The sequence below is a fragment of the Terrapene carolina genome, unplaced genomic scaffold (assembly GCF_002925995.2).
Source record: "Terrapene carolina triunguis isolate 2854851 unplaced genomic scaffold, T_m_triunguis-2.0 Scaffold69, whole genome shotgun sequence".
Lineage (NCBI taxonomy): Eukaryota > Metazoa > Chordata > Testudines > Emydidae > Terrapene > Terrapene triunguis.
Window position 1 is genome coordinate 9,689,748 of NW_020664420.1, and position 19,805 is coordinate 9,709,552.

The 19,805-nt window shown below is 42.0% G+C and overlaps 1 protein-coding gene across 1 annotated transcript in view; it reads right to left on the reverse strand.

Annotated features, from left to right (window-relative positions):
- MYO5B (myosin VB) overlaps positions 1-19,805 on the reverse strand; it is a 379,086-nt gene that overhangs the window by 163,200 nt on the left and 196,081 nt on the right. The window contains exons 6-8 of the mRNA XM_026649314.2: positions 17,703-17,846; positions 15,058-15,139; positions 1,541-1,648 (exon numbers count right to left, since the gene is read on the reverse strand). Coding sequence (XP_026505099.1) covers positions 1,541-1,648; positions 15,058-15,139; positions 17,703-17,846 — 334 coding nt within the window. The remainder of the gene's footprint in view (positions 1-1,540; positions 1,649-15,057; positions 15,140-17,702; positions 17,847-19,805) is intronic.

A 19,805-nucleotide genomic window follows, 5' to 3' on the forward strand; every position in this document is an offset into this window, starting at 1 on the left:
AATTCAGATTACTAGCCTAAAAGATGGGGAGGATGGTGATGGATTTATAGCGGTAAAGGAGGGTGGAAAGCAGAGAAACCTTGCAAGTGAAAAATGAGAAGCTCGGGTTTAGTCATGTTCAGTTTAAGATCCTGACAAGACATCCAAGAGTGGGATGTCACAGAGACAGGAAAAGACATGGGATTGGACAGAAGGAGACAGATCAGTGGTGGAGAGAACTTTATGAGTCATCAGCATAGAGATGATCATTGAAACTATGTAAGCAGTTGCAGCTGTCCAGAGACAGAAGTGAAAAGACATGGGGGGGGGGGGCACAGAGATGGAACCTGGGGACACCCTCAGAGTGCAACAGAGAAGAGGAGGAGGAGGCAGCAAAAACAGACACCCAAAAGAGTTGGAGGGACAGGAGAACCCCGAGAGGACAGTATCTCAAAAGCCTAGCCTGAGCAAGACGTGAAGAAGGAGAGGATAACTGACAGGCTCACAAGCAGCAGAGGCCAAAGAGGATGAGGATGGCGCAGAGCCCCTGAGATTGGACCAGGAGAAATGAAAGAGAAAAATATGTACATCTGAAATTTGAGTGTAATTCAGAGACTCTCAGCCTGGAAGGGTAAGTGAAGGATGCACCTGTAACAGTGCATATGGTAATCCCCTGTGATCGGTGCAGCCACAAGGTCAGCGACCCCTTGTCCCCCCAAGAGGCAGCACACACAGTGCTAAAAACGCCTCTTCCAAAATAGGAAGAAATAAAATGAAGTGCAGCGAGGAACTAAAAATTACATTTAAAAGATTAACTACAGTTAAAGAACAAGAATAAACCCCTGCAAATGTATAAGATTCTGAGAGAGCCAATTATTTCCTCTATTACAAATTATTTTCCTTATAAGTAGTCAGTACTGCAGTCAGGTCACCAAGGTGGCAGATTGCTGTACTGTACTCTAGAGGAACGCTGCATATGGTTATTAATACTGGGACATTCTGCCATTGGCTACATGTGCCTGGCTTCCACTGACTACAAGGTGAACTGTGTATACACAGTGAAGAGTCCAATTTGGCCCATTATTTCTATTGCTCTGATACTTGGCAATGATAGTATGACGGTGTATGCAATGACACACATCACCCTGTGTTTAGCCAGGCTGAATAGGAACTAAGTTAGAAAGTAAAGATATTTTTGCACCTCCTGGAAACAGACTAACAGGAACAAAACTGAGACTAAATGAAAATGGCCATGTCGCTTTAAACCTCAAATGTTCCATTTGGGGTAATCTCTAGTCAGTCATTCTCCCAATTCCTCCCCCCCCCCCCGTTTCACTAGCTATTGATGGGAGTGTAAGAAACTTGGTGTAATCCTCCCACATTCCCTACCCAGAGAGCAAGGTAAAACCAAGTAGGTCAAAAAGAAAATGGATTTATGCCTCCGAGGGTTACATTATTACATTAGGGCTTATGCAAAGTATTGAAAGCCTTTGCAAGACACAGACATCCAAGTGTTCTATTAGGAAGCTTTCCAACTGGACCCTTTCAAATAATCCCTTACCAAGCAGGGTGAAAGCATGTCTGGTTTTGTCAAAATCATCAGCATCATCAACTCCATCGATAGTTGTGTCGCCTCCCATAGAAGTGTAGAAAAAGTCTTCAGCACATGCTAGGAGAAGAGCAAACACAGAATAAATGGAGGCACATCACCTGCTACTTACATTTAGTTGTACTTACTTTAGAACACTCCCCATGTAGCCGCCCCAGCCGCCCACCTTAGAAGGCAGATGGTCTCCTTAAAACAAAGTTCTGCTCTAAAAAGTGACTATGTAAAAATAGTCTGTGCACACAATCAGATCTGCTTGTTTTAGCAATAAAAACATTGTGCTTTCTATTCCAGATATTTCTGTAGTGCCAACTCGACAGAGAGGAGGAGCTGGATTCTGTTCTTTCTTGTATATTAACAAAATTGTTCTCAAAGTTCCGAGTAGTTACACCTGTACAAACCCACAGTGGAAGTTACACATGTGTCACAGAGGGCTGAATTTTGGTCAGTAGAACATTTCTGCCAGAGACGGTCATGGAAGGAAAGACCCACTTTGACTCAGACCCCAAAGTTTATGTGAGTTTGAGTATGTATGTCTGGCAGTTAGGGGGAAAAAGTTTTTGCTTGTAAGCAAATTGCGTTTGATACAGAAATCAATGGGATCCAAACCTGGAACTCCATGTTGCCCGTTTGAAGAGTTATTTTTCAGCATAAAACTAATTCCACTTTTATTGAAGTGTGAACAGTTTGGCACAATGTAGCGTGGATTTACTGTCTGTTCACGGGAGACAATATCAATTACATTGCACAGAATTTATCGTCTCTGCCTGAACCTACATAATGTGTATATTTAAAGCTTCCCATCTCTACGATTAGTTCAGCTCTTCTGCTTGATTAACTAGTCATTTGACAAGCTCATCTTTGGGACAACGAGCAGGAACTCGGGGTTTTTAAGTGAGATAGCTGTATTTTAAACATGAGTGAGCATTTTAATACTTATCCTATACTGTGCTTCTTGATATATTATTGGCTGCGTACTGAAATGCAGGGACACCCAAGCAAATGTTGGCAAACACAGTCACACTATTCAATGCAGTGAACTTTGTGGAACTGTCTATATTTTAATGCAACTTTGCCAGGTCCTCCATGTGCAGGATCCCTATTGAAGTCTATAGGAGTTCAGCACATGGATGGATAAAATGACTGGAACAGAGGTAACTAGATCTGTGTAAAACTGAACAGAATGCCAAACAAAGTGTAACTTCCCTGAATTGGTGGTTTTATTACAGGAATAAAAGTCAAGCTAGGTGTACCAAGTAGTTTGCTGAGGTTTGCCCCAATTTTTTCCCAGCCTAAGTGGAGTTTTGAGCAAACTCAGGACTGAATTTTGGGTGGAAACCATGTGAGAAATAAGAACAGGAGTACTTGTGGCACCTTAGAGACTAACAAATTTATTTGAGCATAAGCTTTCGTGGGCTACAGCCCACGCTCAAATAAATTTGTTAGTCTCTAAGGCAGGGGTCGGCAACCTTTCAGAAGTGGTGTGCCGAGTCTTCATTTATTCACGCTAATTTAAGGTTTCGTGTGCCAGTAATACATTTTAACGTTTTTAGAAGGTCTTTCTATATGTCTATAATATATAACTAAACTATTGTTGTATGTAAAGTAAATAAGGTTTTTAAAACGTTTAAGAAGCTTCATTTAAAATTAAATTAAAATGCAGTGCCCCCCGGACCAGTGGCCAGGACCCGGGCAGCGTGAGTGCCACTGAAAATCAGCTCACGTGCCGCCTTTGGCACACGTGCCATAGGTTGCCTACCCCTGCTCTAAGGTGCCACAAGTACTCCTGTTCTTTTTGCGGATACAGATCAACACGGCTGCTACTCTGAAACATGTGAGAAATGTGCTAGTTTCACATCATTTTGACTTGAGACCAGACAAGTCTCGGTTAGTTTCATAAGGAGGGTTTGAATTGTTTCAAATACAAAGTCAATGTAAACCCACATGAGCAGAAAGCAAAAAATGGTTCTCATGAACCCTGGCAATCTGAAGCTGTGGAATTTCAAGCTCTTCCAATGGAAGCACTATCACTAGAAGGTACAGATCCCAAAAAGAGTTAAAACTTGTGGGAAATGGCAAATCTCTTGCAAATTTCAGTGGCAACAGAAAAGACTCCTGTATTATTGCTCAATATAGACATTTACAACAAACTAGAAGAATTCAAGGCACAGGCAAAGAGCCATAAATGCACTTTATTAATTTCTCTGAGTGAGCCAAGCCTTGCTAGAAAATTAAAGCTAAAAGGGAAACTCTTGTGCAGCCACATCTTTCGAGACTCTTAAAGGCTGCTGGGTAACAGTATGGAAAGAACTGCCTGGCTGCTTAGCTGGCATTCCAATTTTAAATGTGATAAGAGGGGCTTGCCAAGCAGAGCTTGGAAAGATATTAGACATGTAAATACATTACTATAGTATTACGAAACAATGGGGAAAACAGCCTACTGTGCAGATGGGTACAATTCCATTTTGGGCTGCCAATGACTTAAAAACTCCTCAATAACGCCACCTGAATGTCTCCACTCATTCATAACCTTCCCATGTGCATTTGGTCAGGTGTATGTTCAGGTTGGGAGTATAGACAACATTAACACTTCTTAAACATATACTCCAGTGGGTCCCACAGGTATCACTAACCAAACTCGCAGGTCTGTGGTCTAACACAGGAAACATCTATTTGGAGTTAGTCAGTCAAGCCCCCTGCCAGGTCAGGATTGTTTCCTACATTATTGATCGTTTGTCCAGCCTAGTTTTAAATATCCCAAATAATGGAGTGTCCAAGAACTTCCTTTGGGAGGGACTCCACAGTTTAACAGATCTCATTTATGTTAATAGGTTATTTTTATTTTAACCAAATTTTCCCTTTCCTAAATTTCATCCCATTACTCAGATATAGAACCATGTAAACAATAAGTGACAGAGACATCATTTGTTTTCTGGAATCCTGATGGGCGGGGCGAGAGGGGGGGAAAACGTCACTGGAAATAAACAAGATCAGTTCTTTGATCCCCATTATAAGCCTTTATTCTACAGGTGTTACAGCAGGAATCAATGTTTCCCTTCAGTGTAATCCCAGTAGCCTCAATGAAATTACACCAGAGTTTAATCTGGACCATTATGCTAAACTAATCATTTGGTTGAGTATCTGTTTCATTTGGTCACTTGGCCAAATGACCAGAACTGCCAGGTATTTGGCCAGGTAACTGAAATTATGAACCTTGAAAATTATTTATTGCGTACAATACACCACACAAGGTGCACTGTGCTCACAGACAATACAAATAACAGCTCTGTGCTCCAATGATCTTAACGATTTAACTTTGATAGAGCACAGCGAAGGGTGTGTAAGAGGAAGGCAACCTCTAGGAACCTGAATGCAGAGGCACAGTAAATGTGCTGAGTCATCTTGTATGTATGAAATGCAGCGTAATAACTGCTTAGTCACATAGCAGATGGATTCATTTAGGCTTGTTGCTTAGATTGAAAATAAGAGCAAATCTCAGGCAGGTAGCAAGTCTGAAAACCTACCATTGCAATAAAGGACACAGAGATCAGCATGGGGATCTCACGTGGTTATGTGCCCTACCCAAGTTTACTCAGTATCAAAACTATAGCTTGATTAAAATAAGGTGACTATATATACTTGTAACTAATTTGATACAGAACTATGTATACAGTGCCTTAACCACGCTGTGGCACAACAATCTGCTGGGTGGACAGAGGAGTTATCCATTTGCCTTTTAATTTAGGATGTAAGCACCACAGAGCAGGGACTGTATCTACCTCTGTAAGCTGTTTAGCACAAGAGATATTGTAATATGGGGTGCTTCCTCTTTTTCCCCATTCTGGAGAAAGCTGGCCAGGTTAAGGTTTGTAGACCAAAAAAACTCCTGAAACGCTGGCTGTTTTTCATCTTCATCTTTCTTTTAAGATCGTGTGTATCAGGCTGACATTTGCATTTTTAAAAATAAACCTCTTGAGGAAGCCACTTTGATACTCATTTAAAACATGCACAACAATTTTAACAATTGCAAACCCCTCTGATTCACTACTATGTTACTGCCTTGTGCTTGTGTGTTAGCACCGTTGATTATTTTGATTAATTATTTTCAGGAAGCGCATTGCGTAGCACTTGGAAACAGTCCAGTTTAGATATAAACTGAAGCAATTCTAGACTTAATCGATGCGTTTCTTTTCCCAGATAAAATGAAACATTTAAACCCAGATCCTGCACTTGCCCCACATGCAGAATTATCTCAGATTTCAATGGGAATTTAACAGACAATGTGGGTGAGGGATGGGACCCTTACTTGATCACCCTCTACAGATCTACAATTGGCTCAAAGCTGGTTAAGTCAGAGATAGAAATAAGTTAACTGTCTTATCCCATGAACATCATGCCTGTTGGCACAACTGGCAGTGGGTACTGGAGAAAGGCACAGGAATAAAATTGCAAGGGTGCTGCAAATCAGCCCTGAGACTCATTAACAGGGCTGTGTGTGGGAAGGATTGCACAGCACTTAAGCAAACAGTGCCTGGCAATACCTATAATTAGAACTAGGAAAAAAATTAAAAAATTTAGACAACATTTGTGAACAATGATTGGTGATTTTCAGCCAGCTAGGACAGTGGTTGAAATATTCTGAAAATTCAAAATGTTGAGCCAAAATAAAATAAAATAACCCATGTGGTTAGTGCCATGTCATTCTCTCAGAAGCACCGGCTCCTCTCTCCCCTCAAGCTAAGGACTAATATGAAAACGTGTAACATACACATTTTCTTTACTTCTTTTCTGGGGTTAAATAAAGTTTCAAGTTCCTTTTGTTTTTAATATTTGCCACGAAATACAGTAGATTCCATTTAATAGCAACCCTGATAATAGCAACTTCTGGTTAATGGAAACATATTGCCAGGAACCAATCCTGTCCCGTCAAGACCAGTGTTAATGGGATTCAGGTCGTAGCAACAGGCATGCCGCTAATGGAAACTTTTTTGATTTAAGAGAGAAGGTCCTCTGAGCATGTGTAGCTGACCACTTCCACTGTGTGCCATGGCTTCCAATCAGTGGACCTATCTCTTGCTGTTAAAGTTCAGGTCCTGGAGGTCCTGTGTGAGCCTGGTGCTAAGCAAGTGAGAGGACCCAAGAGGTTTGGTGTCTCAAAGTTTTGCGCATTCAGAAGAACAGCCATAACTTTTTCCAGGAGCAGAGGAACGGCACACACTGAGGCTACAAGCGCCAATGTGAGGGAAACGAGGCAGATGTTGGTAAAACCCCGGGGCTCTGGTTTCAGCATAAGCTTGGCCAAGGTGCTCAACTCTCAAGACCAATGTTGTAACAGAAAGTGAATCAGCAGGGGGCCTAGCAGGGGAAGGACTTTAACCCTTCAGATGGAAAGCCCAGCACAACACGGTTCAGTGTAAGGAGCATGGCGAGAACTTCTGGCTGCTACTGAATACAGTAGAATTGTGTTCTGCTTTACAGTATTTCTTGTGACACATACCAAGCTGAAATTTCCTAAGTGTGCTCTAAGCCAGCGGTTCTCAAACTGTGGGTCAGGACCCCAAAGTGGGTCGGGACCCCATTTTAATGGGGTCACCAGTGCTGGCTTAGATTTGCTGGGGCCTGGGGCCGAAGCCCGAGCCCCACCACCCAGGGCCAAAGCTGAAGCCTGAGGGCTTCAGCCCTGGGGCTCAGATTACAGGCCCCCTGCCTGGGACTGAAGCCCTAGGGCTTCGACTTTGGTCCCATTCCCCCACCTGGGGCAATGGGGCTCGGGCTTCGGTCCCTCCTCCTGGGGTCGTGTAGTAATTTTTGTTGTCAGAAGGGGGTCACGGTGCAATGCAATTTGAGAACCCCTGCTCCAAGCATTATGGTACACTATACAACATTACTGTGCATCATGTTTGGTTTTCTTTAATACTGAAAGTTAATAAACAGTTTCACAACTACTGTTCTGTACCATCTATCATTGTTCCATGCTCCCCTTTCTATGTATCCCCCTGAAAACAGTTCCTTCTGCTTACTGGCAGCTTCCGGATAATAGCATCTTTTAGTGTGAAAAATTGCAAAGCTACTTTTGGTCAAAAATTTCCACTGGTGAATTATGAAAAAGCTTAGATGAGGTGCGCTGGTGTCGTCTGTAAGATAGAGACCTTAATCTTCGCATACCTCCTACAAATGAATGTGGACATGTATCTGTATTTTCATATTTTGCTTATGTATTTTACAGATTGGCAGAAATAGACCCAGACAGGTAAGTGAAGTGATGTATACTTCAATGGAAGGGCATGAATAAGAACATAAGAACGGCCATATTGGGTCAGACCAAAGGTCCATCTAGCCCAGTATCCTGTCTTCCAACAGTGGCCAATGCCAGGTGCCCCAGAGGGAATGAATAGAACAGGTAATCATCAAGTTGTGACGTTGCACTCTATATGATTTTATGAAAATATGCTGCTGAGTGTGAATATAATGTAACTAAAATATGCTTCATGCAAAAGGTCTCTTGTAAAGTACTGAGTGTGGTCATCTTATTTGTATAAATGTATCACTCTTGTATCTGAAACTAGAAATATAAAATATAACTCTGAGGGCCTATTGTAATTATGCAAAGTGTGGGCCATTAATGGTGGTTTGGAATCTTGATGGCTCCCATCAACCAGGACAATTGACTGTGGGTGGCTCTGTTTGCAGGCAGGTCTTCCTGTGAGTCAGGCTGGGAGGAATGAAGGCTTGGGGTCTTACAGTGACATGTGATCCTGTCACCTGACTGGAATCCATCTTTAACCTGGTGTTTTTCCATTGAGAAGGAGGGGTGGGAACCCAGAGGGACAAAGGATTCCAGCCTTATGCAAAAGATATATAAGTGGGTAGAACAGAACAAAAGGGGCTGCAATCATGAGAAATCCCCTAGCTACCACCTGAGCTGGAACAAGGGCTGAACCAGGGGAAAGGATTGTACCCAGACTAGGAAGGCATCCAGTCCGTGAAAGAAACTTATTGAAACATCTGAGGGTGAGATTTTATCGGTATTCAGTTGTATTACTGTATTAGGCGTAGACTTGCGTGTTTTGTTTTATTTTACTTGGTAATTCACTTTGTTCTGTCTGTTACTACTTAGAACGACTTAAATCTTACTTTCTGTATTTAATAAAAATTACTTTTTACTTATTAATTAACCCAGAGTATGTATTAATACCTGGGGGGGGGGGGGAAGCTGTGCATCTCTCTCTATCAGTGTTATAGAGGGCGAACAATTTATGATTTTACCCTGTATAAGCTTTATACAGGGTAAAACGGATTTAATTGGGGTTTGGACCCCATTGGGAGTGTTAAAGACAGGAACACTTCTTAAGCTGCTTTCAATTAAGCCTATAGCTGTTAGGGGATGTGGTTCAGACCTGGGTCTGGGTTTGCAGCAGGCTAGCGGGTCTGGCTCAAATCAGGCAGGGTACTGAAGTCCCAAGCTGCCAGGGCAAGAAAGCAGAGGCAGAAGTAGTCTTGGCACAGCAGTTGGCAGTCCCCAGGGGGTTTCTGTGATCCAACCCATCACACAAGTGATCCATCCTCTGTTGCCCATTCCCAGCTTCTGGCAAACAGAGGCTAGGGATGCCATCCCTGCCTATCCTAGACCTATCCTCCATGAACTTATCTAGCTCTTTTTTGAGCCCTGTAATAATCTTGGCTTTCACAACATCCTCTGGCAAAGAGTTCCACAGGTTGACTGTGTGTTGTGTGAAGAAATACTTCCTTTTGTTTGTTTTAAACCTGCTACCTATTCATTTCATTTGGTGACCCCTAGTTCTTGTGTTATGAGAAGGAGTAAATAACACTTTATTCACTTTCTCCGCACCAGTCATGATTTTATAGACCTCTATCAGATCACCTCTTAGTCATCTCTTTTCCAAGCTGAAAAGTCCCAATCTTATTAATCTCTCCACGTACAGAAGCTGTTCCATACCCCTAATTATTTTTGTTGCCCTTTTTTAATCTTTTCCAATTCCAATATTATGTACCAGGTAGGTCAGTGTCAAAATCCAAGTCATCGGCTGTGTGATCTTGGGCAAACTGTTTAACTTCTCTGAGCCTCAGATTCTTTATCTGTGAAACGGTGGCCTTTCTGAAGGGTTTGAGCAGAATTCTTCTCTTCAGTCGATTTGGCAGATCTAGACTTCATTGTTTTGCCCTTCCCTACCAACGTGAAACAGTCACCGAGACTGGTGCATGTTTACTGTATGGAAAGCAGGCTATAGCATCGATCCGCCATAGAGATCACAGTAGTGAATTTTGGCCTTTATCTGGAACATGGTCTCATATGTTATTGCCATTAACAATACCCACTACACCCTGCATTTAACTAACTTTCCTTCATGTTCTGCCAAACAAGGCTAAAATTTAAAGGAGGAAGACTCCTTGAGCTCATCCATTGATAATAATATAATAATAATAATTAATGGAGATATCCCATCTCCTAGAACTGGAAGGGACCTTGAAAGGTCATCGAGTCCAGCCCCCTGCCTTCACTAGCAGGACCAAGTACTGATTTTGCCCCAGATCCCCCAAGTAGCCCTCTCAAGGATTGAACTCACAACCCTGGGTTTAGCAAACCAATGCTCAAACCACTGAGCTATCCCTCCCCACCAAAAGCCAACTGCAGTGCTTTCACTTGGGAAGAGAGGTGGTCTCTGAGGTCAGCAAATCATAAAACATTTAGAGCTTTAGATGTCAAAATGAGCACCTCAGAGACAACCCAGAAAATTAACTGGCATCTAAGAGAGGCTACAGAGCAGCTGTGTAATGAGCTCTCTGCGTGTTGCACCACATAATCAGTGTGTAGAAGTGTTTTGCACTAGGCTCTGCATGTTGCACTTCTGTCTAGAGTCATAACAGTATAAAGAAGCCCTCTTTGATTTGCCAGGGGAAAAACACTCTTTCACCCTTCAGTGCTGCCAGATGATATGAACAGACATTGCATTTTTAGGAGCATTGTTTAAAAAGACTTGTTAATTCCATTGATCTCGGCATATTCCACACGAAAGGAATGCCAGCAGATACTAGGTGCCCTAGTATCTCAGCACCTCTGTAGCATCTGAACTTCTCAAGATGTTCAAGCACATTACTAGTCTTGTCTGGGGAGGAAAAAAGTGTGGTTCAGTATGCCCAGGTCCACACTGGAGAGGAAAAGTGGCATTCTTCTTGCCATGTGCCAGCCAGTGCACATGTTCTGTTTTTATATTGTATCATGCTAAATAATGCCCGCTATTAATTTTTAATGGAAAATTAAAACTAAGTAATGAATGAGCCCAGTCCTAACTGGGTGACAGAGAAGTTATGCAAGGCTCCTGGATACCATCCTAGACTGCTGGCATTCCTTTCGTGTGGAATATGCAGAGAGCAATGGAATTAACAAGTCTTTTTAAACAATGCTCCTAAAAATGCAATGTCTGTTCATATCATCTGGCAGCACTGAAGGGTGAAAGAGTGTTTTTCCCCTGGCAAATCAAAGAGGGCTTCTTTACACTGTTATGACTCTGGCTTTCAACTTCAGTGTCTGGAGGGAGAACCTGTAATGGAAACAGCCAGCACAATACAGCGCTACTGGCTAGTGTGTCACTGGGAGGTTAGCCCACAAGGTATTTCATTGTTTTTTGGTTTCTGTTTAAAGCTTTATGAAGAGTGCGTGTGTGTGGTCACCAGCTGTGTTTCTGCCTTGCTACTGTTCCAGTGTTAATTACATCAAGGCATGTTTTAAGATCCATAGGGACTGCTCCTAGCCCGACCGTGAATTCTAGGGCTTTGACTAAAATGTAATTTAAAAAAAAGAGAGAGTCTCTCTCTGAAGTAAAACTTGTCTCTCTCTTTTTAGTTTTTCTTCTGTTGCAGCCTTGTCATAGCTCAGATTTTGAAAACCTTCCTCTGAAAAATCTTTATAGCTTGTGAAATTTATGGTCTGTGTCACAGTGATACCTCCATACATACACTTTGGGTGTTAGCATGTGAAGTTGAACAGTTAGGGTATGTTTACATGATAGCAGCACAGCTAGAGTGCTGCAGCTGCGCTGCTGTAGTGTAGACGCTTCCTGTATAGACAGAAGGGGTTTTTCCACCAATGTAGGTCCATCCACCTCAACAAGAAGCGACGGCTAATTCGATGGAAGAATTCTTCCGTTGACCTAGCTGCATCTATGGTGGAGATTAGGTCAATCTAACTACATCACACAGGGAATGACATTTTTCACAGCTCAGAGTATTGTAGTAAGGTCGAACTAAGTTTCAGGCGTAGTCCAGGCCTTAGTGCCTGGCAAGCCCAATGCCTGAGGGAATTGGGGAGCAGGGCTGCCTGAATGGGAGACAGGGCCTCCTGAGTGCTAATCTATTCTATTCCAGGTCGAATCCAGCTTTGCCACTGGCTTGCATGTCTAGCAATTCTCTAAACCTCTCTGGCTTTGACTTCTCTTCCCGCCCAAAGAAAAGTATGTCATTTACATGGAGACAGCTATCTTGATGTAAAGTCCTAATGGAGACAAAGCACAGGTAACTTTTACCTCAGCGTAGCTAGTTGAGGTAAATTTCATATGGGGGAGCAGGATTAGCTACACTGAAGTAAAAATTATCTGTACCTTGTCTGCACTAAGATTTTACATCGAAATAGCTATCTCAATGAAAAAAAAACAAAAAACATCTTTTTGCAGGGAGGCCATAGCTTCTCTGTTTCCCCATTGTGAAGTGGGAATTAGCGCCTCTCTCATAGGGGTGCTGAGAATTGACTGAGTGAAGTTAGTGCTGTTCTTTGTCAGGGCTGAGCATTATTATCCTGCAATGGATTCAATACCAATTCAGTGCATTTTACAGTCATGTTATACTCATTCACATGATGGTAACATGATGCAATACACACATGCACACCCTCTTTTGGGTTTGTCTAGACTAGACCTAAGAGAAGGATTTTTTTTTTTAAAGAACACGTTAGCTAGCATACTCAAAATCTAGTGCAGACAAGGCAAGCTGCACTTTAGCAGGGGCTAAATGGATAAGTTGAAGCCTAAGCTTCCCTCTTAGCTTCAAATCAACCAGCTAGCAGGTGTGGAAGTACAATTAGCCTTGTCTATCCCAGAGTTTTAGAAAGTGTGCATTAGAATGTGCTAGCTAGCGTATTCTGAAACACCTTTCACCTTAGTCTACATAAACCCTTATGGGTCAGGGGTGATCAGAGCTTGGCCAGTGACTGGTGAGTCAAGCAGTGAAGTTATAAACAGTTCTGTGTTACCCAGAGGTAAGATTTGGGTATTCAGGTATGTAAGCTCATCGCATCTCTAATAATTTGTACACAATGATACACACCAAGACTTTACTGCCGCCATGCATTAAGGATTAATTGCTTGCAGGCATCATGGAAATTCAATTATTATAAGACAATTTCATAACTGGGACACAAGAGTCGATTAAGGACGTTTCCATGAGCTCCGAGATCAAAGCCAGTGTCCTTTCAGACTCACATGGCTGATCTCTATTCCAATAGTCTTCCACCCCTATCTGCGAGGAACTCATAGTGAGAACAGACTATATGAATAGAGATCTGCCAGACAGAGCTCTGAAAAGGCTTCTAACCTTAGACTTTCACTCAGATGACTGGCAGATAGACTGAGGTATCTAGTCAACAATATTCTGACTTCTAATATGCTACGGTTCTTGCAGGTAGTGCCACATGCCCAGCGACTCCTGCAAAGTGGAAACACTTTTTTTTTTAGATCTTTACCTTGGCTTCTGCAATCTGTCCCTATTGAACAGCACAGAAACAAAATGAGAGAAGATGGTGCCACGAAGTGCATTTATATTTGCTGTCAGTCTTTTGTCCAAGTGACTCATTCTTCCTTCTGGAGTAAAGAACACTTTTTTGTTCATCTCTCTGCTTCTTTGTATGCCTGAATGTGGGCGTCAAACAACAACATGTATGCTCAGGCTGGCTCAGATATCAATGTTGGCCCTGCTTACGCTGAACAAAATGCAGTTTCACAGCTCTATATACCTTTTCCATCTCTAGGGCTCATTGTTTGCATTTTGCCAACAATATTTGTATATTGCTCTGAGCTCTTGGGGAGAAAAAAAAAAGGCAGAGCTTTGGAAGAAATAGTACCCATTGTTTAGCATAGCAAGCTGCAAGAGCTCATGGTAAGAAGCAATTCTCAACATATCTGAAGTGTGAAATAAATCGAAAACTATGTTCCTAGTTACAATAGAAATTTCTGAGCTTGAAGCTGGTGGCTACCATTTTGTTGGGAAGTGACATTTCTGACACTAAATAAGAACCATAATTAATAATAAGCAACTGATAATATTTCGCATTTGTACAGAACTTTTCATCCAAGGCTCGCCGTACACTTTGCACACCTTAATTAGTCACCACAACAGACTTGCGAGCCAAAGTAGTATTATGTCTAGAGGGTTAAACTGAAGCACAGAGATATTCAATGGACTTGCCCAAGGCCAAGGGAATCTCTACCAAAGCGAAAAGTTGAACCCAGGAGTTTTAACTTCCAGTCATCGCTCTATCCTCTAGGAAACACTAACTCCAGCAGTCTGAGAGCCCTGCCTAAGAATGACAAGTTTCCATGCTGCCTTGTTCATCACACCTGATAAATTTTAGTAACACGAGTATCTGGGGACATATTTGCAATACTAGCTTCCCTTTTTAAGTGTGAGCACAAGTCATATTATTTAAATGCCTAAGACACTGATTTTTCCTCCCAGTGCTGTTCTTAAATATCTGAATAGTAGGATTTATGCCAGCAGTTAATTGTGGACACAAGTTTGATGGCACAATTAATTATAAGCACAAACATTTTCCTGCAAAAAGGGAGACCAAATCAGAGCCCCTTAAAAAAAATCAGACCCATAATATTTTAAATAAAACAAATGATGCTAAACAAGGATATGCGCTCATTTACAAAGATCAGTCGGGCTCCACAATCTTGGTGTCACAACAAAGTGTCACTTTTTAACAAGCAGCGTCTATAAGATGTATTTCACTCAGATTCATCATGAGTGACCTCTAATAATGGTTTGTCATTTGTTCCCATTTTAAACTTTGAGTAACGGAGTTCACAAAAGTGACATCAGGTAGAGCACCGCATAAGATTCCTTACACGCCTTCGCAAGGAGCCTCAGTCTTAGCCTCCAGCCGCTCAGCTATTGCAACCTTGAGATTTAATCTGACTGATATGCACCACACTGTCGGATGATGGGCTGTGGACAAACATGCACTCTATCGACAAGAACAAGCCTTCCAAATTTATTTCCGTTTTAAACTTTTTGGTAAGATGTCTAGTTCTGTAGCTGGCACACAGAATCTAACCAATGAGACTCTGTAAGGCTGCATTTATAGTAATAGTGTATATTCTTGTTGCTATTGCAAAGAACAGGCTGCATGTAGCAAGCGCCTCAGAGATCCCAATGGGTTGCAGGAGTAGCGTACTTACTTAGTGCTAAGTCTTTAAATTCTGGAAGACTGGCAGAGGCACACAGCTGATAGAAGATATGATAGTTTCGTTCATCATCTGCCTACAAAACAAAAACATGGAGTTACTTTACAGCCAATGACTTAAGGACAGTCAACAGTCTTCATTTTTCTGCCACTCACAGCAGGGTCTTCCATACCCCAAGGTTCATCCCAACCATCGCAACTTCACATTACTACGTGGTCAGCATGGCTTCCTAAAGGCAACTCAAGGGTCAGTTTTAAGCAATACAAGCTTCATCCTTTCAAGGGCATGTTGCCTTCATGGCATTCTTAGGGACAGATTTACCAAGACATTTAGGTGCCCAAAGATGCAGGTAGGTGCCTAAATCAGGTTCTTTTGTAACTCCTTCTAAGCACCTCTCCGCATCTTTGGGCACCTAAATAACCTTGTAAATGTGTCCCTTGGTCCCTACTAGCCCAACCTATGGAGCAGGCAATCAGGAACCATTACTCTTTCATGTAAAACAACAAACATATTACCTGTGTGAATGTAAAGCAGCTACACTGATTGTGGTAGTGTATATAATTAACAGTGAAAAAACATGAACACTTACCTTCACCTTACTATTAAACCAACAAACACTTTTAGATTTAGAGAGAAAGTGTTTGACAAGATTTAGCCAGCTCTCTTTAACGCACTGGGCAGCCATCTTTACTTTGGATCACACCCACAGTACAAGAGCACTGCTACCCTGCTTATGATTATGCCTCTTTACCACAGCCACTGTCACAGAACCTGCCAATTACTGGAATTTCTAGGTAAAGATATATTGTTATGGGGGGAGGGGTGAAATGCTGTAAGGATATTGACTAATCTGCAGTTCATGAAGTCAAGTGTCAAAGCCTCTCAGAAGAGATGCATGTCCAGGTGAGTTACAGCACACATCAAAAGCCTTGAAACTTTAAGGCTCAGCCAAGACTCCCCTCTATAGCAGAAACCTTGATGTTTAAGAATGAAGAGTGCCTGAACTAAGCAAAGGTTTCGTTAACTACAGGTAAAAATATTGATGCTTGGGGATGCTTCAAGATCAAAGCTGATATTTAAATGCAAAACCTTCTTATTATTTGTGAATCATGCTTTGAGCCGTGAAAGCATGCTTGGCAATGTACAAATGATAGAAGACAGCAAATTCCCTGCCCTGGGCTCCAATTCAACAAAACACAGAAGCACATGCTTAAGTGCTTTGCTGAACCAGATCCAGTCAACTAGTTAAGATATAGAAAGCACAGACTGAACCTAATGATGCACATACTTATACATAAAACAAATGCGTATCTCATATGATCCTGACTATCCTCACTACACACACACACACACACACACACACACACACAGTCTATGGCCTGATTTGGAAAAATACTTAAGCATGTGCCCAAATTTAAGCTGATGAGTAGTTCCATTAAAAAGTCTGCTCACATGTAGGAAGTTAGGGATATGTGTGTGACACACAAACACACACACACACACACACACATTTATATAGTGGGATTTGAATTTGAAAAGTGAGGTTGCAGATAAGGAAAGAAGAGTTATAAAAATACTATGGAGTGAATTGTTTGAAGCAAATTGCTCCCCAAACAAACTATTAAAAAAAAAACCCCACCACAAATGAACAACGTCTTACCAATATGCAACTTTTACTTCAGTACCCACCTTTCATTAAATCTCTGCTGAGAAATGGGGGCCAGGACTGCTCTTTTTGGTGTGCTAATCAGAACATTTGCAGATTAGCAAGGTTCTACTATACACTCAACACAAGTGTTATGACTTTCCGAGGGGCTTTTTTTTAATTTTATTTTTTTATTTTAACCTTAACTTAGAGTTCTATGGCTTTTACTTTTTAATATAACTACAAAATTCTAATACATTTATTTCCTAGATTAATATATTTACAGCCATAATTCTACTTTACCTTTGTTTAGCAACATGTAACAGGAGCCTTAATGCATTGCATTTATCCTGTGATCTCTTTTTCTGCATTCCAATTCAGTTCGTTTATTTTATTTACAAAAATAATACGGAGAATGATAAATGAGCTCTAGGTACCCTGACAGCTATTACATTTACAATCAAAGTACAAACCAATCATGGTATGTTTCACGAGCATATCTACAGTGTAGCTGGGTAATGAGTAAGGCAAGAACGCAACCCCGTGCTCTGGGTTTCCCTAAACTTCTGACTGTCAGAATCTGGAACTGGATGACAGAGGATGGATCACTCAATAATTGCCTTGTTCCGTTCATTCCCTCTGAAGCATCTGGCACTGCTAGAAGACAGGATACTGGGCTAGGTGGACCAGCGATCTGAACCAGTATGGCCATTTTTATGTTCTTAACGTTTCAAAAAGCTTTTTAAAAACCGAGCATTGATACAAAGCCAGCTCTGACAATCAAAACCACCATCATATGTTCTCAGCCTCTAACCCTGAAGAACTGTCAAAATTTGTTAGACTAGTCTCCAAAGCCAGGGTCTGCCAAAAGTTTGACTTACAAAAGGGAAGGTTTTAATGTATCTACATCTATCTTTAAGAAAAAAAAATGCAAGTTCACTAAAAAAATAAAAATAAAATTAAGGAGTCCAAAGGAAAATGTTGCATAACTCACCTGGAACACAACTCTTGATTTTTCCAACAGATACGTCCTCATGTTGGCACCAATGATATGGTATCTTTTATCAAAGCCAATCTGAATGTATTTCCCAAAGCGACTGCTATTGTCGTTCCTGGTTGTTTTAGCATTTCCAATTGCCTGTATGAAACAGAACACAACATAAAGAACAAGGATCCCCTTTGTAAGTTTGCATATTATCTCAGGAAGACAATTTTTACTCTCCAGAGCCTAGAAATAAACAAACCTAGCACACAAATAGTCAAGTGAGGATTGGAGAGACAGAGTTCCCAAACAGAGGTAGACAGAGAATTCGAAGTGCAGTAAATTGATGAAGGCAGAGGACCTAGATGATCTTTGATATGGCCCAGTTCACTGTATCAACATTAGTTGATTTAGTTTCAAGGACTTTTATTGCGAAAGAGTACGGAAACCGAATGGACAATGTTATAACATTCTCAATAATTAGAGAGAGTATGTCACTGACATTCCATGGCCACAACAGTCCTCTGACTTGCCTTTTAAACCCACCGTAGCCTTCATGAACCTATATCTAAGGGTATGTCTATACTGGAGCTGTTTGTGTAATTTCCAGCATGGGTAGACATCCCACACTAGGTCTAACTGAGCTAGTGCACCAAAAATAGACCTGTAGCTGCTGTGGTGTGAGTGGCAGGAGATGCTAGCCGGCCCAAATATAGTCCCATCTGAGACCCTAGGTACATATTTGGGTGGCTAGCCCCTCACACTGCTTTCACCACCATAGCTACACTTCTATTTTCAGTGTACTAGTTTGACTGCACTAGCATGGGTATGTCTACCTGAGCTGGAAATTATACCTCCAGCACCAGTGTAGACTACCCTTAGTCTATTGGTTTTACACAACCACTTCAGTATTCTCAAGGAGCTTAGGCTAGGATTTTGAAAGTAGCCTAAGAGAGTTAGGTACCTAACTCCCATTGATTTTCATGGATCAAAGAGTCAGCATTAGGAACACAGGAAGAGAGGCTAGTTCAAATAAAGCATAAACCTGGTTATATGCTAAACATTTGTATGCCCATTCATGCTTCAGCCACCATTCCAAAGGACATGCTTCCATGCTGATGATGCTTGTTAAAAAAATAATGCATTAATTAAATTTGTGACTGAACTACTTGGGGGAGAATTGTATGTCTCCTGCTCGGTTTTACCCACATTCTGCCACATATTTCATATTATAGCAGTCTCGGACGATGACCCAGCATATGTTGTTCATTTTAAGAACACTTTCACAGCAGATTTGACAAAACACAGGTACCGATGTGAGAAATCTAAAGATGGCTACAGCACTCGATCCAAGGTTTAAGAATCTGAAGTGCCTTCCAAAATCTGAGTGGGACGAGGTGTGGAGCATGCTTTCAGAAGTCTTAAAAGAGGAACACTCCGATGCAGAAACTACAGAACCCAAACCACCAAAAAAGAAAATCAACCTTCTGCAGGTGGCATCTGACTCAGATGATGAAAATGAACATGCATCAGTCTGCACTGCTTTGGATCATTATCGAGCAGAACCCATAATCAGCATGGACGCATGTCCTCTGGAATGGCGGCTGAAGCATGAAGGGACATATGAATCTTTGGTGCATCTAGCACAGGGGTCAGCAACGTTTGGCACGTGGCTCGCCAGGGTAAGCACCCTAGCGGGCCGGGCCAGTTTATTTACCTGCTGACGCGGCAGGTTCGGCTGATCGCGGCCCCCACTCGCCGCGGTTCGCCGTCCCGGGCCAATGGGGGCGGCGAGAAGCGGCATGGGCGAGGGATGTGCTGGCTGCGGCTTCTCGCCGCCCCCATTGGCCCGGGACGGCGAACCGCGGCCAGTGGGGGCCGCGATCGGCTGAACCTGCCGCATCAGCAGGTAAATAAACTGGCCTGGCCCGCCAGGGTGCTTACCCTGGCGAGCCGTGTGCCAAACGTTGCCGACCCCTGATCTAGCAGGTAAATATCTTGCGATGCCGGCTTCAACAGTGCCATGTGAATGCCTGTTCTCACTTTCAGGTGATATTGTAAATAAGAAGTGGGCAGCATTATCTCCCGCAAATGTAAACAAACTTGTTTGAGTGA